Here is a 25,981-nt window from a genome sequence, read left to right on the forward strand (position 1 = left end):
AAGAGAGAACATAAAAGTTCACTCAGCTCCAGTGGCATTCCTTTCTTGTCTACACTGATGGATGCAGTGATTAAACTCAGGGATTCCAGTCAGAAAACCATGCTTACAGATCTCAGCTCTCACACTTACTCTGCTACCTAATCTCAGCAAATGACTTAAACTCTCTGAGCCTCAAGTCTTCAGCCGTAAAGTGAGGCGGGGCCATAAAGCAGTGATGAATTCCATTCAGCACATCTCCCTTTTCTGTTACTTATTCTTTTGGACATTGAACCAGGCTATAGCATGATTGCATAGAAAGTATTTCTCTAGTCATTTATCTCTGAGCCAACACAAAAGAAATCAATGCCTTCCTCACAGAATTTCTTTGAAGATTAACTAAAATAATGTACACAACATGCTTAGGGCCTCAGACATAGTACAGGTTCAAGAAATGGTTGCTATTTATTATTTATGAGATATCCAGATCTGGCTGTTGAGTAACATATGGTGGGGCAAGCCCTGAGCACTGCCAAACAGATAATAAATGTACTTTGAAAAAAGTGAGTTTGGAGAAGCTAAATTTTCTAGGTCAGGAAGGAAATAAAAAAATAGATCCAGCAAATAGATCATCTTCCTAGAAGCTGGAAGTCGGCTGACTTTGAAAAAGGAATGTCCTTGCTGGGCTGCTTCTGGAGATTGTTACTTGCATAAGAGATTAAAAGCATTTTTGGAGGCACATCAGTAAGAGAAGGTTAAAGGAGGGGCGTGAGGGCTGGCGGGTCCCTGCAGAATCACTCTCCATCTGGCTTGCAGCCCTGGGCTTTAGTGCATCAGTCTGTGCGAAAGAGATTTCCGCTAAGATGTACACAGGTCTCCAGGACGGCTCAGGGCCAGTGGACCAGGGTGTGCATGCAGAACTGAGGCCAGCAGAGCACGCTGCTGTGCCAGGGTGTGCTCTGTTTTCCTTTCGGAGTGGACACTGTTTTCTGTAAGCACTTAAAAGAATTCTTGACCTTTATCCCTGCTCTTACGGCAGGGATGTGTTTTGGGAATGGATACGCCAGACTGCTGAGGATAAAAGATCACAAATTGCAGGAAGAAAGGATGTTGGAGGCCATCCTTGGGGATGTGCGTGTGAGTCTGCTTACTTTTCTCTTCTCTTCATTAAGGAGTCTGAGAGCTACGATGGGGATTAGGCTGGTCCACCTGGGCAGGGCGACAGATCCCCTTCCAGCCAGCTCTGCTTGGCCGGAGCATCTAGGCCCCTCTCCTCTCTGAAGCACAGCTTGAGGAGTCAAGTATGGCTAGACTGTAGCCTTCTTAAAGGCAGAAACTGACTTCTACTGCCAGTCCCTGATCTCGTATTTGAAAACCTTGGGCCAGTGATGTTTCAGGACCAAGAATTCTAGGCATTGTAGAAAGGCAGAGTGGCTCACAGTCATACATTATGGAGAAACACCAGTGGGGTCTGGGACAGTGCCCTAGGATACATGCATTAGTAATTCTGCCTCAGATAATATAAATATTATTGCAAAATGAGCTAAATAAAGACTTGAAATAGTCTCAGGTCAGTTTGGGTCAAGCTTTGCCATAGCTGAATTATGAAAGAATTTTGTTTTCAGAGCACTCAGGTGCTCAGAATTGTATAATAAGGGTTTCAGGCCTTTTCCTATTCTTTCCCTTCCTCTTCTTGTTTAAATTTCCAGGACACCTGTAGCATTCTGCTAATGGCTGCTGACATCTAAAGTATGACATCTCAATCTCCCTCAAATATTTCATTCTGAAAGCCTGGGAAGAGTTTATGCTCAGGGACTTAGGGATTCTTTAGCATTAGAAAGTTCCTAACGAATAGGACAGGAAGACTATTCAAGCCAAGGCTATCGGTCATCCTGGACAGGAGAACGTGCAGACTTGTGGAGCACCCTGAGAACCTCTCAGTAGTGTGTCAAAGCAAACAGGAGAGAGCATCGCTGCGCAGAAGTGGTGATGAAAAAAGTCTATCATCGCTTAGAAAATGGTCTTTTTAAATTATATTCATTCACTCACTTAACAAATATTTATCAAGTGCCCATTAGGTGCCAGGCGTTTTGCCAGGCACTTGGAATACCATGGTGAGCAAGACAGATTGGTTTCTAGGATCATGGAGCTAACAGCCTAGTCATGAAGAGAGCCATTAATTAAATAATCACAGGAATGACGGTGTAATTAAAAACAGATGCAAGAGCTCTGGAGAAATGTTAATGGTCCTACCAGCCCTGGGGAACCTGACCCAGTTAAGGAAGTCAGGTAAGACTTTCTTGAGGAATGAACTGAATTAAGATTTGCAGAAAATTAGTTCACTAGGTAGGTGGAGCAGACGAAAGGAGAAAAGAGCCGCTGCTCCAGACAGAGGGAGAGTGGGGCCAGTGGCAGCGAGCACCGTGACTCCAGAGATGGAAAGCCTGCTTGCAGAGGGAGTGTGGCAAGAGACAAGGCCCGGAGGAGGACAGGCTGGACCTCCCAGGGGCTTTCTGCAGAGCGCTGGGAGGCCAGGGAAGGGTCAGGCAGCGAATGTAGATGACAATGACACCCAGTGCCTCCACAGAGTGAAGGACGTGCTGCAAGGGGCACCCATGGGTGGTGTGGTCGGGGCGAGCCTGGGGAATACAGGGCGTATCCAGACGGGGCTTTCTGGAGGAGGAACTATCTGAGCCCACATTCTAAAAAGTGAGTATGACTTAGCCAGGCCACAGCAGTGGGGTAGAGGAGGAGAAAGAAGTCCTGGCAGCAGAAGGAAGTGCAGCTGAGGCCTCGGTGAGTGTGAAGGGCAAGCAGGTAGGAGGAAGCCAGGAAGAGAAAAGGCAGCCCGCTGAGACGAGGAAAGCCATGGATGACGGCCACGGCAGGAGTCTGAAGGCTGCAGAAGACCACTGACCTTGGCAGAGCACGGCAGCTGGGAGGAATCCTGACTCCCAAGAGGGAAGGTCAGGAGCAGCAGCCTCGGAAGTGACCAAAGGGAGCAGCGCGGGTGAGGGGGCCCTTGGGTCTGTTCTCTGGCCGTGCCAGGGAAGGTGAAGAGATGAGTAGTTTCAGGAGACATCAAAAGGTAATTGGCAATAATACAGAAGATCCTAATAAGGCTACTGACATTTAGAAATGGGAAGAAAGGAGCTAAAGGTGTAGGGAAGGTGGGACGGGTAGGGGAAGGGTAATAAGGGAAAAGAAAAAAATGTGAGAAAATGAAAAGATGGAAATAAAGTGTTTGTAGATGGGGAGGGGAGGAGGGGGTGAAGGGAGGGCAGGGGTAAGGGGAAAAAATGAGAATCAAGACTTGTCATGTAGAGGTACAAGATCCCAACAATGAATGTAACTGTACTGTATCCCTAAAATGCACCAATAAACTCAATTAAAGCCGAAAAAAAAAAAAAAGGTAAGAGTGAAAGGGTACCGTCACATACTGGATGCGGGGGAGTGATTTCCATACAAGGCACAGTTAAACAAATTCGTTCATGAAACTAGTTCTTGTCTTTTATAATTCTGATAATGTTCCATATGTCCTTGAGAAGAATGGTACTCACTTCATTATTGGGTACAGAGTCTGTTGGAAATGAATTAAGCTTCTAGCCGTGTTTTTTTTTTTTGTGTGTGTGGTACTGGGGATCGAACTCAGGTCCTTGCGCTTGCGAGGCAGGCCACCAATAGCCGTGTATTTCAATCCTCTGTGTCCTAGTTAATATGACATCTGTTTGCTCTAGTGTGGCGAGGCTGTGGCACACGGGGCTTTCCTTTTAAGACAAAAGATGTTAATGTCTGAGTCGTTTTTTCTAACCTAAAACCTCAGTGTTCAGGTTGAATTGCAGGGTTGGCATCTGTGATAGGAAGAGGGCTCGGGCTTACAGTTTGGGCAGTGGTCTCGAAAAGGCTCACCGCGACTGGTGTACTCTACCAGTCATGACAGAAATGCATTAAAATCTCTGCCATCAGTGTGGACTTCTGCATTCTTGCCTTTCTATTCTGAGGCTATGTCATTAGATACATGTAAGCTTGGAATTTGTCTCTTTCTTTTGGATTTTATCCACTTATTGTTATGCAATAATTCTTTTTACCTTTACTCATTTTTTGTCTTAGGCCTATTTTATGTTATACTAATAAAGCCCTCCCACTTTTTTTTTTTTTTTTTTTGTACCAGCGACTGAACTCAGGACCTTGATCTTGTGTGGCAGGTGGCCACTGAGCCAAATCCCCGGCCCTGTTTGGTTTTACTTTTTGAGGCAAAGCCTATGTTCCCAGCTGGCCTCAAATTCATGGGCTCATGCAGAGCATGGAGGCACACACCTGTAACCCCAGAAGTCTAGGAGGCTGGCACAGGAGGACTGAATTCAAGGCCAGCCTGGCAACTCGGCAAGACCCTGTTTCAAAATAAAAAACATTAAGGGCTTGGGATGTAGCTCAGTGTGAAAGCCCTGTGTTCAATTTGTAGTACTGCTAAACGGATGGGAGGAGAGGAAGCAGGAGGGAGAACAGGGAAGGAGGGAGAGAGAGATTAATTGATTAATTCATTGACTGATTTGTGGGCTCAAACAATCCTGCTGCCTGAGCCTCCAAGCATCTGGGATTTCAGGATGCAACCACTGCATCTAGTTCATTTTTGCTTTTTATTTTTACTTTCAATGCTTTTAATCTCTTTGTAGCTTATGTTTTTAATACATCTCTTGTCATCAGATGAATTTTTAAAAAATCCAATAGCTAGAATAGGGAAAAAATAAGAACCAAGATACATCATGTAAAGGTACAAGATTCCAGTGATGAATGTACTGTACCTAAAATGCACCAATAAAACAAATAAAAATAGATCAAAAATTTAGCCTATTTATATTTATTGTAATTTGAAATTTAATATGAGTGAGGCCTGGATTTAGCTCGGTGGTGCTGCCACCTGCCTCACACGCACAAGGTCCCAAGTTCAATCCCCAGTACCAAAAGAAAAACACACCAGAAATTGAATATTAGAGTTCATTTCAGCCACCTGATTTTAAGTAAATTCTGAATTTATTTTATTTTATTTTCTGGATATTTTTGGTTAAATACTTTAAAACTTTTTTTCACTCATCCTCCCTCCCCATCAGTGCCATTTGGTGGTTGAAGTTAATACATTCTATTTTATTTATTTTACTCTTAACAGTTAACATGCATATTTAACAATTTAAAGTTAACTAATTGCTGTAAGGAACAATTAAGACTTTTGGGCGATGCTGTTCATAGAAACAGGCAACAAGGACTTGGAATCTATTTGGAACCAAAGCTGAATCCTATTTGTATGTGGTGGGTTTGAAGATGCATTCGATTATCACCTTAATAAATGCCCACACATCTGACCTTGCCGGCTTCATACACTGTAAAATGTCCTCCTTTGTGGGTAGCCTACACTGCATAAGCAGTGACAGGAATGAAAGACAGAGCCCAAAGGTAAACATTAGTGTTTGCCTTCCCTTGATTCTTAGAACCATAAGTATTTCCTTCCAGTTCAGTCAACAGAGCCAAGGTGAGTGAAAATATCTGCTAGAAATAGCAAGTTTCAGGCTGGGGGATTTAGCTGCCTGCCCTGCAAGTGCAAGGTCCTGAGTTCTAGCTCTGGTACCAAAAAAAAAAAAAAGAAAGAAAAGAAAGAAAGGAAGGAAGGAAGGAAAGAAAAGAAAAAATAGCAAGTTGCACAAATGTCACTTCAGCAACTGTTGATTAGCCAGGAACTGAGTATGAAACCATGATCTGAATTCTCTCAATATAACCACAGTTGGCCTTCGCCTCCTTCGTCTCCTTTGCTGTATTTGTGGCTTAAATAATGGCAAGAGGGGATTAGCCAATTTCTGCCAAACATGAGAGGGAACGAAGAGCTCTATTTTCAGAGATAAAGGTATAGCTCAGTATCAAGTGCTTATCTAGCATGCAGGAATCCCTGGATTCCATCCCTGGAACCACAAAAAGAAAAAAGGGGGGAAATCTCTAGTTTCAAACCAAGTGAAAAATTAAATTAAGCATTGATTATAGCTGAGCTAGACCATGCCCAGCTTCAACCAGTTCAGCATGAACTATTTCTCCGTGCCATGTAGCAGGTCACATTTTTACACCTGCCAAGTGTTTTTGTGACTATCGTGCTTATTTCTCACTCCATACAGCTCTGTGCAGTAGGTAGGGTGGGTTTACTTAGGTAGCAAAGAAATCTTAGAGCGAGTGGGGACCCATGTTCCCAGAGCCAACTGGTGCAGAGCCAAGATGGTGCTGTGGTTTCCTGCTGCCCTACACTGAAAAGTAGCTGCTGTATTCCGGGACAAGAGTGTACACTTTTCATCCTGTTCATGTTTCCACATCGAGGGCCCCTTCCAGAGGCCACAGCTAACCAAGCACGTCAGCCTTAATGTGGATGTTCTAATAGCCCTGATGTTCCTCTCAGTTTGGTGCCACTGATCAATCCAGAGAATCATCTGTTTTCTTAAAATCTTCAGGGGCTGGCTGTGCAAATGATGACATACAGTCCATTGGCCTTGACTTTCCCGTCTCCCAAAACACACATAGCTAATCATCTTTCAGACAGCCAATAAAAAGAAAACAGCAATAAAAAGCAGAGCTCATAAATTTCCATTATGTTTAATGCCTGATTTCACTTAGTTAATGGATTCATTTATTAGAGCAATTTGTGTAAATCCCCCAGAGCCCACTAAGGCTGCTACCTTATGGTTTTATTATGTCACATGTTTCCTTTATTCTCATCCTTTAACAGATAGCAGATTGGAAAAGAACTGTGGGGCAACCATTGCTTAAAATATAGGTAAACTGTAAATAAAGTTAGTAATAAAAGCTTTTCATGCCTCTGGGATTCCATCCGATCCGTAAGTCCACCTGCTGTGGCCTGTCAGCTCCACACTGGCCCCAGACTCATGACATGCGTCTTTCAATTTACCAGGTACAAGGCTGAATCAAAGGGTTATTGGAGCCATCAATAGCTATCCCATGACTGTCCGTCTTATGGGGAAGGGAGACAGACAGAGAACAGATTAGTTGTTATTCTGTACGACCACAGATCACATTGCAGTCAGGAGGCAGCAGATCCTCGAGGATGCTGGGCTCTGGCCAAAGTCATTTAGCTAATGAAGGCTCTGCAGTGATAAACATCAGGCTGCAAGGCTTACACGCACGTGTGCGTGTCTCAGTATAATCTATGGGCAGAGCCGGTACTTGCAATCCCAGCCATCCTTTGGTGTACCTGCTCCTCTTCATCCAAAAGGATGCAAGCAAGAATGCCGAAGGAGAGTGTCAAATGCATGCTCAACACTAAGACACAACGTTTTGGAAATGCCTCCCTGGGGCTGGATCTAGGCAGAAGGCCAGCCTTAGCGTGCAGCCGCCCCACAAACAGCAACAACAACGAAACCACAAAAAATTGGAGCAGACCCTAGTTAGCAAGGAATAAAATCCTGCCCACCTGAGATTGACAATGTGAATGGCTATTCAGTTAGCTGGCAACCATTAGAATATAATTATTGTCTTCCGTATTCCAAATTAAATATGTAACTTAGGAAGTGCTTGGAAAAAATAAGTGAAAAACTGATCTATCAGTTGTCTGTTAAGGGAGGGGGATCTGGTCATATGTGCTAATGGAGAGGTAATGGGGGAAGGTAAGAGGAGGATCCAGCAGGCTGGGGTGTAACTCAGTGGTACAGCCACTGGATTTAGCACGCATGAGGCTTTGGCTTTGATGGGCAGCACCAGGGGGAAAGAAAAGAAGGGGATCCAGACAGGAGTGGAGTGAGGAACTAGAACGAGAGTGAGGCTGAGAGCCTAGGTGAAGACACAGAGAGAGAGGCAGAGGTGGGCGCACAGCCACCCAGAGGCTTGGAATGCAAGAGAAAGGTTTAGTTAGGATAGACAGTGAAACTTTGGGAGGAAAATACATGCTGTGCAAGATAAACCCTCTGTCTGCCCTGAAAAATCAACATAAAATTTTGTCTGTTATTGAATTATGTGAAGACAACTGGAATGAGTTTCACCGCCTGTGGAGGTGCCACTTGTGATGGTCTGACTTTAAATGTACTTTATATGATAGATGCAAAATTTTCTTTGGGGTCCTCGAAGGGACCTCAAACAGTAGCTGAAACTAAGGTCAATGACTGGCCCATGTGTGCAGGTTGAGAGAGTTGCACCAGAAACATCAAAATGCCAGGAGTGGAGAAAATTAACGAGTGCTTTCAACACAAACCTTAATTCCAGTGTCACAAGGGCAAATGATCCAAGTAGGTGCCTTGATCTATGATGAAAGTGCTTTCTGTGCAAGCAGCTCCATGAGGCTGCTGCAGGGCTGGGTAGATGATTCTGGCAGGGATGCAGGCAGCTGGCTGGTGGCCCAAGGCTGTGGAATAAGGAGGAAGAGTTGTGATACGATGGTTGACGGGGGGCAAAAGCAGAGGCTGCTGGTGAAGATAGCCAACATTTGAGTCCAAGTGAGAAAGTGAATTAAATGATGAGTTCATGGGGATGGGGGCAGATGTTCATGCCAAGCGATGGGTAAAACCTCTCTTCTGGTGGCAATACTTCCACGTCAGTGAAATCACCTTGCCTTTTCCTAGAGATGAAGAACAACCTGGGGTTTTGCGTTCACAGACCCATTCTGAGGCTTAGTTCTGCCACTTCTAGCAGTGGACAGGTCATTTAATATCTTTAAGTTTTGATTCCAAACAGGAATAATATTAGTGCCTACATCAAAGGGTCATGGTGAGGTTAACAGGCATGAACTTGTAGCCTAGCATATACCGAAGATGACAATGCTCGCTGTTAGGATAAGACCACTTGATAATCCACATGTACAATTAGCACCTACTCACCAGTGAAGCCCCTGCAGCAGGTCCCTACTGTCTTCGGCCCTTTATTTAAAAGCTTTGTAGTCACCAGCGCTTCCTTATCCTACATGATGGGACATATATATGCTAGGAAATTCTTACCTTCATTGGCTTTGTTTTTCAATCTTTTGGAGCAACGATTGATGCATTTTTACACTATTAACCTAAATGTGTATATGGTGAGTGTATAGAACATTAGAGGACTATAAAATATAACGTGGCAGTTTATGTGTTACCTCCCCTACTAGAAAATAATTAGGATGGAGATGGCCTATGTACAAGAACAGACCCAGCTCTCTGTGTGATGTGGGGACCCATGGAAAGCTGCAACCAGGCATACTTCATCTGACCTACTGCATCAAACACCCACTGGGACAGTGTTTGCCTTTAAAAATCCCCATTCTTCACCGCCCCCCCGCCGCCTTACTCCCTGGTTCCAGCAAACCCAGAATGTTTCTTTTAACTAGTAACACTCCCCAGTCCCCACAGGTCCAGGCCATCTTTGCTCTCTGCTACACCCAGGCCTGGCAGGACCTAGCCAAACAGTGTGAGGGTGGAGGGCAGGGCCTCAGACCCAGCCTCCCAGCATATGTGGTTTGACCCCAGATGTTATTTTAGTGCAGCTTCAGTGTTTAATTTGAGGATTTGTGTAGACCAGGAGGAGGGACCAAAACATGATTTTTTTTTTTTTTTTGGTCCCTTTGGCTAAATGATTAAATTTGAAGTTCTAAAAAATGCACAGCTTGGTCCAAAGTAGTGTCCAATTGGGAAGATAGAATGCTCTGAAAAGCCCTCCCCTGCCAAGGACCCTCCTTCCTTAACTACCAGCCACCTCACCGGCCCGGCTCTGGGTATCACCTGGGCAGTCTGTGGTTATGAGCTCACCAGGAGCCCTGTGCACTGAAGCTGTCCTGCCCTTCTTGAAAGCATCTGTTGAGCCTTTGCTGGCAGAACATTCAACAGGTTTGTTTCATTTTTTACAGTCCTGAAAGCACCACAATAAGCCGCTGCGAGCCATGGCTGAAGGAGAAATCACAACCTTCACAGCCCTGACTGAGAAGTTTAATCTGCCTCCAGGGAATTACAAGAAGCCCAAACTGCTCTACTGCAGCAACGGTGGCCACTTCCTGAGGATCCTTCCAGATGGCACAGTGGATGGGACGAGGGACAGGAGCGACCAGCACAGTAAGCAGCTGTCTGTTTTACATCCCTCACCTTTCTGTGTCTCCCTTCGTCAAGGATAGGACGAGGGTGGGTAACTCAGGACCGGTAGAACCTGCTCCTCTGCGGTTCCGTTCAGGCAGGCGAGGTGCGCTCATTCAGAGGTGGGCACAGCAGCTACAAGCAAACAGCCTGAGTTTGGAAAACCGGGAGTTGAGAGCTGGTGCTGAGCAAATGGTGTCCTATTTCAAATTTGTAAAAGGATTCTCAGCAGCCTAACACAACTGGCGGCCAGCGGGTTTCCTGGGTTTCTGTAACTAGTGAAAGATGCGCTCCCCAAGGCTGGCCAGGGGTCTGCTTGCTCCATGATGGGAAGGAGCCAGATGGGCAGGCGCAGTAAATCCTACACAAAGATGTGGGCTTAATTTCAAGTGAACAGATTCTCCAGGTGATGTTTCCGCTGGGCTTGCTTTGTGAAATCCTAGTCCATGACCGTAGTCTCGCACATCATAAATTACGCAGCTTTCCCGCGGCATGTCAGGCCGATGGGGCTGCGGGAACCAGGAGGGGGAAAGTCATTCTCCAGACCCTGCCGAAGCTGAAGAGGGAAGCCGGCGAGAGAGCCAAAGGCTGACTATCCCTCCTCGGCTTGCCTGGCAGATGGCTCTCACGATGTTGGTAAATGGAGGTGTGGCCTCAAAGAAAGAACCTTCTTGGCTAAGCATAAACACCTCTTCCTCCTACCTCAGCACTTCTGGCGCTGGGGTGTATGTCTGATATCCAGTGTCTAGTCCTCTCGCGATGTTTCAGACTCCCTGACTACCCCCGAGACCTGAGGTGTGGCAGAGACCTGTTCCTGCTTAGAGGGGCAGCAATCTCCAGAGTCATCAGGCGGAGAGTGTGGGTGGAATCAGGAGCCATGCAAGAACTCTGCATAGAACGCAGTCTGCTGGCCTTGATGTGGTTTATGGATCAGGCAGTCTCGATTACTCCAGAGCTGTGCTCCAAAGGTTACAGGCTCTAAGCAAATGACCACTTCGGTGCAGCCCTCCCTCTTCTCTGGGATGCACAGGGAACTGGAATGGATACCGACGTTTTCAGAGCAGATGGGATTGTCCCTCCCTTCCTTCCCACTACTGCTCCGCCCCTGAGATGAGTGGAAAGACCCAGGCTGAGGCTTGCATGTACAGGATTACGGTTTGGGAGCTCTGGGTGAACACTTTGTCTTTAAATGGGCCTCGTGTCAACTTTATACTCAGTGAAAAACAGGCAACAGAGTAAGCAAACAGATAGACAGATAGATAGGTAGATGGATGACTCTAGTATGTAAAATGTAAGTGATGTTTACTGTGAATAAAGGGACTTAGACTGTAGTCCATTGTATTAGGCATGACACACAATTTATGTGATCTTCCCACATAACACGAGGGTGGGGCAAGCTTTAACTTCTCTGAGTTTTAAACGTCTCTAGTACGCTTATCCACTTTCCTGAATCACTGGGCAATGCTCTAGTCCCCAGAAGCAGAGAGGAAAGGCACCCATGGTGACACGTTCCTTGAGGTTAAGGGGCTTTTTGGGAAACCTTGAATTCCAGGGTAAAAACAGTCCATAACTGCTGGGATTTCTGAATGTCACATGCTCCCATTATTGTAGTCCCATCAGTAACATGACAGAGGGCTGGGGGCTTAGCTCAGTGGTGCTGCTGCCTGCCTCACAAGCACAAGGACCCAAGTTCAATCCCCGGTACCACAAAAACATGACAGATTGCATCCTGGGCACATGACACTGAGACAGCCTCTGAGGTCTGCTGTGGGTACGACGCCAGGAACTTCTGGGACACAGCACAGCGAGCCCTGGAACATGCAGAGGGTGCTGGCATCCCAGTGACTCTGGGTTACTTGCCAAACGGACGTGGGCAAGTTCCATAACCTTTCTTGCCTTACTTTTCCCATTTGTAAAACAAGAATAATATTATTACTTGGGAGAGTTAAATGAGGTAACACAGTGAAAGTTTTTGACACCATGCCTGGTGCAGAGTAACAGCTTGGCACATACTGTTTAATATTGCTGTTATCATCAAGACTGCTATACATTCAGTGCAGCCTCCGGAAATGAGTATATATTAAAGGGACTTCCCTAGTCTCCTCTCTTCCACAGCATCACTTCCCGGGGAGGACAAGGGTCTCGGTTCAGGCCTTGATTGCTGGCCTCTCTGCTGACATGCAGAGCCGGAATGTCAGCCTCTCGTTGGCTTACTCTGGAGCTAAGAGCAAAGGGTGAGGGGCGGCAGTCAGAGTAAGTGGAGTGGTGGGCAGAAATCACCCTACATCTGTCCAGTGCCAAAGTCAGAAAGCTTGAGTTTAAATTCCTACGCTTAGCGCCGTCTAACTGGACTGTGAACATTCTCTCCGTGTCACGTCAAGTATTCTGCAAAAGAATCTCCGAATGTCCAGCCCTGTGGCTGTTCCAATCTCCGGAATCTCCAAGCTGTCTAGCACTGGAGAAAATTTTTAATCTCAAAGACTCAGTTTCCTCACCTGTGGAATGGAAATGATAGCCTTGCTTTGTGCACCTCGCAAGTCTGAAACTAGTAAGATCTTGCATTCGAGACGAACCCCCGACTTTCCAGAAGCCCCAGGCATAATATACCCCCTGAGTGTGGATCTATCGCCCTCTTCTGCCCGATACTGGTACTGCACGGACACTTCTGACTCCAGAGGTTATTAGGAAGCAGAATCAGCCTTGGACAGCAATGGAGTAGGTGCTTCCGATTTAATTGTGATCTACATAGTTTGGCAAGGGAATGCTTTCTACTCCCTGACCGTTGTTCTGAACATGAATAGAGTTTTGGTGCCATCAGAGAGTCACATTCCAAGACTTCCTTCAGGAAGAGTGTTCCTAAAAGTCAACTGGATATTTAAATAAATCTTTATAAATCATCACAAGACAGAATTGTATGCCTTGGAACTCTAGAAGACAAATATAATTCTTTCACAGCTTCTCTGTCCTTAACTAGTTGACTTGCCTTGGGGAAAACTGGGAAGTTTTCAAAAATATGTCTTCTTCCTACCCCTAGGCAAGTAAGGTTCCAAGTGCCTTACCGCGGTAGCACCCTCCCATGGACGCCCACCTGCCGCCGTCCTAACGCAGACTTGGGGACAGGGTCTCCCCTGGCAGGACTTCCTGCCTGTAGAGAGCATGGTTTGAATTTGAGTCTTCACTGAGCCGCAGCTGCTGGGTCCCCTCCACCCCACCAGTGCCAGGTGAGGCACACAGCGAGGGCGGCTGACTCCGGGCCCGGAGCGTGCAGTTTGTGAGAAGGTTCCCACGTTAGCCCTGAGAGACAGGGAGAGGCGTCACCGTGAGAGGGAGGGTTGGGACAGAGGCACAGGTGCCAGGGAAGATGGCCAGTTCCTTTGTGGACACAACATCTGAGGAGCGGCTCTCACGCCCAGCCGTACTTGTGCGATGACTCACTGGTTGTGTCACCCACTAAACTCCCTGAGGACAAGAACTCTGTCTCCGAAGACTCAGCGCTGTCATTTGCATGTCCAGCGCATTACTTGGACTAATGCCCAGTAAGCATTAATTTGATGAGTGACTGGAGGTCAATTCAATGATCTGTTCAATATCTATTGAGCACTGATACATGCCAGGCACTGTGCTAGACTCTTTCGTTTCCCCATGAGGCTATGAGTTACCATCACTCTGGAAACACTATAGCTAACAGGGAGTGACCGGCTTCTAAGGGGACAGCATGGCCAACCAGCGTCTGTCCCCAACACTAAAGATCTTTCTGTGCCCCATCACCACCTCTGATACCAGCACCACGATGGAGGTTTCACCCCACAAACTAAACAAACACGCTCGCGCCACACAGCCTGTCGTGCAGCTCAGAGAGGCGTAGACAGAGGTCCCGTTGCTGACATCTACTGGGTTTTGTGTCACCGTGGTAGTGCTCTTCTATATTCCTCAGTTTCCTCATTTTAAAAACAAGAATGACGGCAGTATCGACCTCCTATGCAAGTGGAAGCCTGAAATGGGAGGACTGTGAAAGCGGCACGTTTCCAGGCACACAAGCGCTTGAAAAGTGACATCTATCGTCACCGCTGGCATCATTCTGAGGCCTTCCTCACCTAACATTTGATGTTTCGAGTCTGCTAGCCTTCAGTGAATGCTATCCTCCCTTACGGAGCTGAGGGTGCCTCGTCACCCAGCTTCTCTGGGACTGCTAAGATGGAGGTCTTGAGGCCCAGCACAGAAGCACTACATGCCCAGGCCCTGTCTCTGCCAGAGCAAGCCACTGGGGCCAAGGCAAGGGGCTGCCGTGTTCAGTGCGGCTTTCCCGCCGGCGTTTCCTCTCCGGTGAGCAGGCCACACCTTACACCCTGGTGGGACCGACGCCGGGCACAAGTAACGCGAGGGTGACGGTGAGTTCTGAGCTGCCCGGGCCTGCAGCTTCCTCCCCAGTCACGAAAGAGCCTGTGCAGAGAGGAGGGTCACTGGTGCCTCTAACCACACAGACGGAAATGTTCCTGAGCAAAGCGTGCGCCCATCAAATATTTATAAATCCAGCCACATCCCTGCGTCCAGGGCGGACTGCACCTTAGTGAAAGCCCTGCCTGCGCGTTGTTTCGGGCCTGCAGACTTCCGCTGTCTGGGCTGACATGATCCGGCACTTCGTGGTGAAGGCACTTCATTCCCACCAGCTTGGGCCTGGCACCAGAGTCGCCGTCCAGACGACCAGGGCGGCAAAGCTGAGCTCTGCTGACAGAAGCCTCAGAGGGGCAGGTCCCCAGCAGGAAGTCCCTCAAGACGGGTGCTCCAGCCTGATCACAGGAGACATAAAGACCTCCTGGTCCCTCGGCCCCTACCCCCTATCTGATTAGTCAGAGGGATTTTTGTAGATAAATTTTAAAACATGAATATGCCTCTGGACTAAACCAAAACTTTTCAGGCATCCTGTTCACCCTTTAAAAGATCAAACATCTTTACAGATTTTAAGCGAAGTCTTTAAATACATGCATGCATGCAACCACCAGAATTTTCCCTTCTCAAATCCATTTTTTCTACCTCTTCTGTCTTTCTTTAATGTTTTGCGGAGCCTGGCTATGGCTACATTTTAATTATAAATGCCACGGACATAAAACAACCTCCTCAGTTCTGAATGAGGCTGACCTCACTTTGGGTAAACACAGCCAAGGACCCAAGGACGGAAAGTCTGCAACCCAGAATAAACTGGCGCGTCCTCCACGGCCCAGACTGGGTCCCCTGTGCCTGGCTGAATGCAGTGTAAGCTCGTCTTCAGCAGATGCTCAGGCAGGACCAGAGACACTAGGCTTAGTCCCAGATAGGCTCAGTGACTGCAGCACAGCCTCCCCCAGTAGGCGTGAACTCCCTTTCCTGGCTTCTGCACCAGAAATGTGAGGTACCACGGGTCTTAACCTAGTGAACCACCAAGAAGCCTCCGGGAGCAGAGGAGAAAACAGACTTGGCTCCTCAGACAACAGGCGAGTGCCCCAGTCAGGGCTGGCATATCCACTCAAAAGCTATGTCCCCCTTTGGGGAGGTGCCCTGGGTATGCAGAGATCTATGCAGGGTTTAAATAATGAACACAGGACAAGGTAGGGGGACATCTGCAAAGACAATTCTGTACATTTCAGGTTGACATTTATTTGTGATAAATAGAGCATTCCCAAACAACGCATCCTATTGCAGTCCTTAAAAAAATAGTCTGGGGATATAGCTTAGTAGTAGACCATGTGCTTAGCATGAGTGAGGCCTTGGTTTCAATCTTCAGTGCACATGTGCGCGCGTGCGCACACACGCACACACACACACAGCAGGATTTGATTCGGTGTAGGACACAGGATCGCAAATCTGCCAGGCAAACACTTCTAGCACTGTTCCAGAATGTTTTTACAATGCATTGTCAATCTGAATTTCTTGAGGATATGTGTATCTACCACTAAGTAGTTTTTTTAAAGTTGCTTTCTACTCTGCTAAGCCAAAAGTTGCCATCCCCAATCCACAGGTAGGGAAAGAGAGGTACCTGGCCAACTACGGACATATCTCATTCTGCAGCCAGAGCTTTCCTCTTCATCCTGGAACCGCTGCCCTCCTGGCCACAGTGGGCAAGCCCTGGTTCCTGTCCCACCCCTTGCTTCAAGAGGGGCTACCCAGATAGTTACCCTTGGGCACAGACACTAAGATCAGAGTCCAGGGGAGACACCCTGAGGGCAGGGCCATGGAGGGAGAGGGACTGCCTGTTGGAAACTGGATTCAATGATTCTTCCTTAGTATTTTATATATGTATTTATATAACATATCAAAGCTGATTAAAGAAAAAACTATAAAACTGTAGCCTATCCCCTAAGGCACAGCGAGGGTCGGGGGTTCACAGGCTGATGGTTTGTCTCAGGGGTGCCGAAGTGCCTGTCACTCTGGGGGTGTATTCTGAGTGAGCAAGCCCTGGGTTCCTGCTCTGCCCCTTGCTCCAAGAGGGGCCAACCATAATTTTTTCTAAATGTATATTTTCTGCTTTGAAAGAGGGAAAAAAGCGGGGAGATTTTATAAAGAACAAAGGAAAAGAGACAGACCTTTTTGCAGTATGGGTTTTTCACTTTCATTTGCATTTGCTCAAAAACAAGTGGGGACCTGTTCCGTGCGGTTCTACTGTGCGCAGGGTGGTGTGTCTCTCTCCCTGATCATGTGTCAGCTCTGGCTGCGGCACCGCCGCCTCCCCTCCCTCTCTCTCTGAGGCCCCTTTCTCATGGTCTCTCCCTCCTCGGGGACAGCTGCAAGAGGATAAATATCTGGAAAACAGGAGTGAGGTCATCCTGGAGAGCTGGACACCTAACGAGCAGCTCGAGCTGGGTGCTGCTCCTTCCTGCCAGCACTGCTTGCAAAAGGATATATGTTTAGGGAACTTAGCCAGAAAGAAATGCATTGAAAATGAGCTATGAAACTTGGACATGCTGGACAAATAATATTTCAGAAACTCTTAAGGCGAACTCTCACCGGCCCAACCCTGGGTGGGGCTCATGGCTGGGGGCCGCAGTCACGTGCAGGGCAGACCTGCAGCTCTTGTCGCCTGTGTGAGGCCCTTCCACGGCCATGAGAAGACTACAAGGGGCAGAGGCAGCTCCACTTACCCCCATAGCAAGACAAATGGGCACCTTCTAAGGCAACCGAACAGAAAGGTGCTAGGACATGAAAAGCTTTTCAAACTCTCCCTTGATTAGCTAAAAAGACCTACCTTTGGGGAATCTCTGTAGGACGTGTAGTGTACCTGACAAAATACCTACACGGATAAACGGTAGGTGGAAACAGTGCCAGGCTCTAGCCTCGCTCTACTCCACCAGAGTGGAAGCCCCCGAGGGGACCCTGCAGGCCGCCCACCAGCCTGGACAGGTCTTAACCCCGGACACAAGGGGGCCCAAGCAGGGTTGGGTCATCCACCTCTAAATGGACCTAAGAGGTATAAAGGAGGAAAAGGCAGGGTGCCTGAAATACTCAAGCCCAGACCGGTCCCGATTTTTCCTCATAAGTATAGCCTTGAATGACATGCAGCCGTCAAAACTGAGCCCCTTCCTGTAGCTCGGAACAGGTGTCGCCTTCCTTCAGGGAAGGCCGTGAGGACCAGATGGGGTCACAGAAGCACAGAGCAAATAAGAAGCATACTGTCCACTTTCCGTGCAGCGGGTCATTTACTCTTCACAACAGCTACAGCTACAGCTAAACAAAGGGGTTGATAATCCGCCAGTGATCACACAGCGAATGCACAGCACAGCCAGAACTGGAATTCACATGGTTCGAGTCTAGGGCCCACACTCCTCAATCTTACACCATTTAAACCAAGGCAGAAACTCGCCTGATAGTTGGCACCCATGGTCAAACAATCAGTGATTATCCTCTGCCCTTCGTCTCGCAAGATTACGCTGAGAAATTAATTTTTAAAATATATGTGAAGAGGGCCGGTTATTTAGCTCAGTGCCACCACCTCACAAGCACAAGGTCCTGAGTTCAATCCCAGGTTCCCCCCTCAAAAAAAAAAAAAAAAAAAAAACAAAAAACAAAAAAACAAAATGTGACGTTTCTATGAAAATCATGAAGTCCAATGAAAATACAGGACATTTAAAATAAAGTTTTACTGAGCTAGACTTCACGTACCATACAATTTACCCTTTATACTGTATAATCCAGTGAGTTTTCTTGCAACTTTTCTTAATGAACTTATGCAGCCACCTCTGCCATCGATTTTCAACACCGTCAGAATTAAACCCTACACCTTTTATCACAGTCCCCCGTCCATCCCCACCCTCATCTGAGCCTTGTCTCCTAGCTGTCTCCTGGCTCTACTCACAGACTTGCTTATTCTGGGCTTTTTGAGCAAACGGAGTCATGGAGGGTGTGGTCTTCTGCGACCGGCTTTTTTTCTTTTCTTTTACTTTACACTGATATGGCATGATCAGGATGTCACTGCTTTTTATCAAGGAACAATACTCTATTGCGTGTGGCACTGATGTTCTAGAATTGTCAGCCCTCTTGCTTCTAGGGCCATTAGACTTGACAGGCACTTCATAGAGAAGGAAGGCCAGCGCCACCGTGCTCATAAGGAGGCTGTGGCCCAGAGACGTAAGGACCCTCGCCAAGCCACCTAGCTGGTTGGGGACAGAGCTCAGCTCCTGCCTCACTGCTGTCACCCCAGGTCATCTCACTTCATTGTGCAACGCATTGTTGGAGACACAAACCAAAGCACACAGCTTACTGATGATGGCCCAGAAAAACCATCTCCACCAACATTAGCTTGGCACCATTCGCTCCACAAATAGATACTGTGTGAGGGGCTGGGGCCCCGACGAGGTACAGGACGAACAAAACCCCTGCCCTTCCTTTCGGAGTGTCCTTCTCCTAGGGAGGCAGAAAAATGAGCAGGCTCTAAGCAATAAAATAAATGTTCATTAAAGGCCACGAAAGACAACGATGTGGGCCTAGGGTGGTGGGGTGGGCGTGAAGGACTCTGTGTGCAGGCCAGCATGGGGTCCTGTGTCAGGCACGTGGTGGAGGCTGTCTGAGACCGAGACCCAGAGGAGGAGGAAGAGAATCGGGCTTATGAATATGTAGGGGAAGAAGACGCCAGGCAGAGGACACAGTATGTGCAAAGACTGGAGCAGGAAAGAGCTTGGCACTCGAAGGGCAGGAGGAGGCGGAGGAGGGGAACTGAGAGAGCAAGTTGGTGCGACTGGAGGCTGGTGGAGGAGCTGTCCTTCAGCCTGTTCTCCATGACCATGCTCCCAGAGCTGCCCCGAGAGGCACAGGAGGCCCCGTGGGAAAGGACCTCGGTGGCTTCCAGGTCCCTTCCTGTGATTCAGTAAGTTCCACTTATCACAGGAAGCTGGAGGAAATCCGGGGTCTCTGTAGCAGACTTCTGAGGATAGAAAAGTGCGTCTTTGTGTGTGTGTGTGTGTGTGTGTGTGTGAAACACTGTGCATTTCCCTTGGGATGAATCAGAAGGTGAAGAAGATAAAAGAAAATAAGAAAATATAGGTGTATTCATAAGGAGGTGGTCGAATGACCACATAAGGGAACACAATTCACTGGCCAAAAAAAGAGAAAAAAGACATAACTTTCTCAGTATTGACATAGTTAAGCAAAAAAAAAGAGCAAGGTACAGAGCTGTGTGAATAATGGGTATCATCTGTGCAAAAAAAGTCCTAAGGGGTAAAATATGTATTTGGAAACACACGCATAATTTCTCTAGGGAGATGTATACAAAACGTCCCCAAGAAGAGCTTCCTGTGTGGGTCTGTCTCCCCAGAGGAGAATGCACGCACACACGCGCACGCACACACACACACACATGAATGGTCAAGACTTTTGCTGCCATGGGGAGAGGTTAGGAGGGCTGGAGGGGACTTTCCACTGTCTTCTCTGATACTATCTCCAAGTTTGAAACACATGAGTGGATTTCCTATTAAAAGAAATTAAATTTTTTAAATGAAAACAAAGAGCTGGGGATTTAGCTCAGTGGTTCCACTGCCTGCTTTGCAAGTGCAAGGTCCTAAGTTCAATCCCCGGTACCAAAAAAAAAGAATGAAAACAAAGAAAGAGGCCACGAGAGGTTTATATCCGCCAGTGAAAGCCCTGTGTTCCAGCCTCCCTGTCCCTTGCTCTGATAGCTGACCCCTAAAAAAGCCCCTTTGTCCCAAGAGATTTACTGAGCAGTCATTGGTTATTGGCCTAGATTTCTTGCCTAATAGTAATGATAGATTTGAGAGTCCTTTGACCAAGGAAATTGTCTAGAAAAGTACAGAAGTGATTCCACTTCCCAGATGCCACCAGAGAATCTCCCTTCAGAGGTACTCTGGGGTGAATGAGCAAAATAACAATTACCCGTTGGGCACTGGATTTCAGTTTTGTAACCAGCAAAGGGTAAAGCCTCTTGGGAGTTTCAGGCGGTATGGATGGAGACTGAGATGGTATCTCAGCCTTGCCTGGGGTCGCAGGGCTGCTCAACCTGGGCACCACCGACTTTTGGGGCCAAACAATTCTTTGTTGTAGGGTTGCCCTGTATACTGGAGAATGTTTGGCAAAATCGTTTGGCCTCTGCCCCTTAGACACCAGTGGCATCCTTCATCCTCTCCACTGTGACAGCCAGAACAGCCTCCAGACATTGCCCAATGTCCCCTGTGGGACAAAGTGGCCCTGGCTGAGAACCAGTACCCTTTGTCACTGTGTTTCCAGGTAACTGCTTCACTCTCCCAGTCAGGAGCGGGACTCCCCCTGCCTGGGCTGCAGCTGCGTTGCCCCTGAGTGAAAGGGTTGACTGGACTTCACTGTGGGTGACCTGCATCTCACAGGTGACAACTACGCCTAACTCTCTTCTGTCTGAGAAAAAAAAAAAAAAAAAACAAACAATCTTGGATTTTAAAAAATAACAATCTGTTGGCAAGGCTCTCTCCCGACCTCCATACAAGGCCTGCAGCAGGTTGGCAATGGAAACAGAGCACACTCAGGCTGGCCAGCTACATGCTATAAGCACCCCAACATTACTGGGGCGACAGAGCCAGAGCCAGACGAGCAAATGTCATTCCCTCCCGTGACTATTTGCAGGCAGCAATGCAGGGTCATCTGGGGTTGTTTTATAACAAATGCAGAGCACAGGTGGGCAAGCCAGGCACCGTCACTTCACAATCCACAGGGACAGCTGTCCTTGGGGGGGACGCAGAAAGGAGCTGCGGCTCTGTGTTTTGATTCATTGGACGCTCATCCTTGGGGCTCTACGAAATGAATGAGCAGAATTTTCCATGGCCAACTGTCCTGGCTGCTGGGCCCTGTGGGGAAAGCGCAGTGTTTACTTACTTTTGCATGTGTTGTTTTTCTCCCAGTTCAGCTGCAGCTCAGTGCGGAAGGTGTGGGGGAGGTGTATATAAAGAGCACGGAGACCGGCCAATACTTGGCTATGGACACCGCCGGGCTCCTGTACGGCTCGGTAAGTAGAAGCTGACAACTCCTCCAGGTGTGGCCAAGGTCTGAGGTTTCCAGAAATCTTGTTACACCGAGAGATCCAAACTGAAAAGCATCAATTAGCCTCTGTTTGTTATTTTTTCCAGTAGGATTGCCACCCTCTACTCTGGCTTATTTTAGGCACATACATGAAAGAGTTTCTTACAGTAGTTTCTCAAAATACTCAAATGTATTATCACACAGACAGAAAGGGAGCATTGATTGATGTTTTGATAACTTGTTAGGCACCCCTCTCAGACTGCCTTATACCCTGATACCCACCTTATACCCTAGTTCATCCCAGAAGTGTTCCTTGAGCACCTACTATGTGGTATAGGTGTGTACATTAATGCTTTTTATAAAATTGACCAAGCTGGACATGATGGTCCTTGTGATCCCAGTTACTTGGGAGGCTGAGTCAGGAAGGTCACTTGAGACCAGAAGTTCAAGCCCAGCTTGGGTAACACAGTGAGACCCCATCTCAAAAAAACAGGAAAGCAGTAGCCCAGGTTCTAATAATTTACATGTCTTGCATGAAACTCTGAAAATAGCCCCTTTTATTCCAGAAGGGTCATCTACAACAATGAAAAATGTAATAAATAAATTCAAACATTTGCCAAATGGCTCCTACAGCACCCAAGTAGCATCCTGGGTGCTGAAGTTATGTAAAGATGAATGAGTCATGTCGGGAAGTACAGTCTAATGGTTTCCTCAGTAGCAAAACTCCTCCACCTCTGCTCTGCCCCGACCGAGCTAATGCTCTGTACATTTGGTCTCTATGAGAAATGAAGAGAAACATAGGCAATCTGATTTTGCCCTGCTTGGTATCTGTGCTCAAACTTGTAAGTGGAGAGAGAGCTGGAGCCAGTAAGTGTGGGATCTGCAGTGATTCCCGGATTGCAGCGATCCTACTGTGTATCCTCACAGCTGGTACCTAAGGTTTGGTGGAAATTCATGATCCGGTCCAAATCCCTTCTTGCCTTTTATTTTAAAAAATGCCTACAGAAAAGCAGCCAGTAGGTCGGGGGCTTCCTCTGACTCACATGGAGTTGCCAAGTGAGAGCCAGCATGGGTGCCCCTCTCCTCAAGAGGTGGCCCAGGGGAGGCGCAGGATGTGAACGCAGTTGTGTGCCCCTCACTGTCCACTAGGGGTCAGGATGAGGACTCCTCAGAGCACTAGGAAGCCTCTCTGGTGCAGTCCGCTGAAATACAGAGCGGAGGGGACAGCTTGAAAGGGTTTGGAACATAGGCAGTTACTGCTACGCGGGGAGTTTTTATAAGGCTGTTCTTCCATTTGGTAATAAAACCAACCAACCAGTCATTCAATCTCAGACTCACAACTGAATCTCATGCTTATGCCCCTCTGGCAAGTTACTTGCCCCCTCGGAGCCCTGTCTAAAATGGGACAGTAACAGACAGTGACCAGCTCCTCTGCAGCTGCAGAGGGTTTGGTGAGAGGACACTCAGAGCACCCCGAGTTGGGCACTTCAGCACCACTGAGACAAACCACCAGCACAGTGGCTTAGGTGATAGGTTACAGTTTTACAGCTTTTCTTCTTTAATCAACTTTGATATTTATTATAACCTTGTTTTACATATATAAAAATACTAAGGAAGAATCACTAAATCCAATTTTTGCTGGGCTCCAGGCCCTCTCCCTCCATGGATACTTCGCCTGGACTCTGATCTTAGTGCACTGTGCCCAAGGATCATTATCTTTTTCTCATTGATACAGAGCAGTTCTAAAGTGCCTCAAAGCTCTGCATCGTGCTCTGAACAAATTGGAGGTATCAACCCATCCTTCAAAAGGGCCTTTTTTGAGCAGTTTGAAAGGGTATATTCCATAATATTGTTATCTTTGAGGGTGGTAAGTGGGTGACTTTCCAATGTATGAATGCCTTCTTGTATTTTCTAAATTTGCTACAGTGAGCATATGCCACCTAAATAACCAGGGGGAAAGAATGCTAAATATAAACAACAGAGAGCGACCACAACAATAGGCACGAACCAGAGGTCGAGTCACTCGCCTCCAGCACGCTGCCAGAGCTGACAAACCCTGGCCAAGGCTGCAGTGGGGCTGGCTGAGCCGATGACTCAGCCACTGCGTGCATGTCGACCGCTCCACGCTCACAGAGACGCGGGGGGGGGGGTCATTCTCACCTCTGTCACAAAACACGGACCAGACACGCGCGGAAGAGCGTCACAGGGTGAGCCCTCCCTGCGGGGGGGACGTGACCTACACTTCCTTCCTTCCACCCAGCCGTGAGCATCCATACTAATGTGTGGACCGAGTTCCTTTGGAGGGAGCAGAGTCATCCAGTTAAGTACTATATATTTATATCCCATCTCCTTCCAAAAGGGCCTAACGTAGCTCACCACGTATCACTTCACTAGCTGCTAAATGAGTAAGAAGCAGGAGACTTCCTGTCACGGACTTCCTCAGTGATAGAAGCTAACTATAGGCTGGGGTATGGATCAGGGAGAAGAGTACTTGCCTCGAATATGTGAAGCCCTGGGTTCGATCCCTAGCACTACATACTACCCACACGCTACAGTTAGACAGTTGCCTATATCTAGGTGATGGGCTTTCGGGTGTTTTTCTTTTTCTAAGCCAAGTTTTGGCTTTTTAAAATGTAATGCTTTTTTATAAATAGCAAGATATAGTTATTTTTTTAATTCCTGCACATTTCATATGGAAGATAAATTTTGTATTCATGTTCATATCAGTGCCATGGCAAAACTCTGCTACTGTTACTGAAAATCACCAGGATGGAAGGGAACATTAGCCACACAGGCATGACTTTACCTGTTTTCAGGGTCAGTGCACAGCCACACCTGAGGGCCCCTTGGTGCTCACAGGATCTCCCAGCAGGAGCTCTCTGGTCCTGAGAAGATGTAGAGGAGCTTACAAGAGCCGATGCATGTGATGGGCACCCTTGCTGCGTCCCCATGACCACTCACTGAGATGGGTCCCCCCTTATTCTAATTCTCCTGAGGAAGAGAGTCAGACACAGAGCGCCAGTCATGTGCCCAAGGTCACACAGCTGGTGAGCAAGGAACCCCATTTACAGCTCCTCCCTAACAGCGATACCCTCTTTTGGTTTTATCCTTTTAGCAGACAGCAAGTGAGGAATGCTTGTTCCTGGAAAGGCTGGAGGAAAACCATTACAACACCTACATATCCAAGAAGCACGCGGAGAAGAATTGGTTTGTTGGCCTCAAGAAGAACGGAAGCTGCAAACGTGGCCCTCGGACTCACTATGGCCAGAAAGCAATCTTGTTCCTCCCCTTGCCAGTCTCCTCTGATTAGAGAAATCCGTTCTGGGTGCCAACCACTCCAGAGGAGACTTGAGGGATCCTCACCTGGTAGACCCCCAAATGCTCCCCTGACCATTGGCTGCGCTAACTCCCAGCCCACAGAGCCTGAATCTGTAAGCAGTGCACGTCTAAATGCCCAGTTCACTTTTTCCGCAGAGCCCTTTACCCTGGCACAGTTGGGACAGAAGGACCAAATCGCCTGTAGGGGCCAACTGGCCAGGTCCAGTCTGGGTGTGGGTGTCCGCTGCCTCGGGGCGCCTGCTGCAGGCTGAGCCTCTCAATGCAAAGGCAGGGCCGAGGGAAGCGTTACGGGTCTGCTGAGTGGGTCGCCATTAACCCTAATACAGCCTGCTACTGAGTAAACCCTGGCTGGAGTCCCCCCAACATCTAGGCTGACTGCCTTTTTCCCTTTCAGCGTTCCACAAATATTAGCAGAGAAGCTGACTGCGAGGTTAGAGGAAAGCGGTGTTCCATGGCGAAATAAGCACAGAGAAATCGAGCACGGAAGGGATTTGAAATGAAAGGGGAGATGGCATTCTGGTGAACATCTTAGAAGGCTGGGTCCCAGTACAGGATAACTGCACATGGGCAGCTGGGCCACAGGAACACAGCCTGAAAGCCATGCCACTGGCCTTCCCAAGGCTGCGCGCAGCATCGGGGAGGCCTCTGGGGTCTGGGAAGAGCACTAGAAGTGGTTTCTCCATAAAAGCAATGACATGGAGCTTGGGAAGTTCATCTGAGTCCAGGTAGGAGGAGTAGAGAGGGGATGAGGGGACTCTGTCCTCTACAAGGGATGACTTTAGATGCAAGCACTGAGAAGGCGACACCCTGGCTTGTGCTCAGCCACCAGGAAGCAGAGGTCTCAGGGTCCTCCAGGGCACTCACAGGCCACCTGCCGGGTGGCTTGGGCACAGCTGCTATGCTTCCAAAGCCTCCCAGGTTCTGTAGCTGCTGTTGCTGCTTTTCCCCACCATCCTGTAAGGAGCAGATCTTAAAGAAAATTATTCAAATAAAGGAGGCTAAATCCCTGACCCTCACCAGCCTCTGCCTCATCGTACACACACACACACACACACACACACACACACACACACACACACACACACACACACACCCTCGCCGTCCGCCTTTAGCGCAGGCCGTCACAC

The 25,981-nt window shown here is 47.8% G+C and overlaps 1 protein-coding gene, 1 long non-coding RNA gene and 1 other non-coding gene across 11 annotated transcripts in view; 2 read left to right on the forward strand and 1 right to left on the reverse strand.

Annotated features, from left to right (window-relative positions):
• Positions 1 to 25,891, forward strand: part of Fgf1 (fibroblast growth factor 1) — an 86,919-nt gene extending 61,028 nt beyond the window's left edge. For 5 of the 9 annotated variants that reach the window (XM_010613900.3, XM_010613902.3, XM_033766927.1 and 2 more), the window contains 3 exons: positions 9,830 to 10,031; positions 21,398 to 21,501; positions 24,631 to 25,891. In XM_010613900.3, coding sequence (XP_010612202.1) covers positions 9,863 to 10,031; positions 21,398 to 21,501; positions 24,631 to 24,825 — 468 coding nt within the window. In that variant the 5' untranslated portion in view covers positions 9,830 to 9,862 and the 3' untranslated portion in view covers positions 24,826 to 25,891. Of the gene's footprint in view, positions 1 to 910; positions 1,114 to 9,829; positions 10,032 to 21,397; positions 21,502 to 24,630 lie in introns of those variants that run through there. The other 4 variants (XM_010613901.3, XM_033766942.1, XM_033766939.1 and 1 more) reach the window with 4 other exon arrangements.
• LOC104855116 overlaps positions 1 to 25,981 on the reverse strand; it is a 256,124-nt gene that overhangs the window by 107,823 nt on the left and 122,320 nt on the right. The window contains exons 7-8 of the long non-coding RNA XR_004518378.1: positions 21,372 to 21,581; positions 8,210 to 8,359 (exon numbers count right to left, since the gene is read on the reverse strand). This is a non-coding gene — a long non-coding RNA (uncharacterized LOC104855116). The remainder of the gene's footprint in view (positions 1 to 8,209; positions 8,360 to 21,371; positions 21,582 to 25,981) is intronic.
• Positions 214 to 333, forward strand: LOC117287534. The gene has a single exon (XR_004518825.1). It is a non-coding gene; the product is annotated as a small nucleolar RNA SNORA36 family (small nucleolar RNA).

Source organism: Fukomys damarensis, unplaced genomic scaffold, assembly GCF_012274545.1.
Source record: "Fukomys damarensis isolate Sample0158 unplaced genomic scaffold, DMR_v1.0_HiC HiC_scaffold_3, whole genome shotgun sequence".
Lineage (NCBI taxonomy): Eukaryota > Metazoa > Chordata > Mammalia > Rodentia > Bathyergidae > Fukomys > Fukomys damarensis.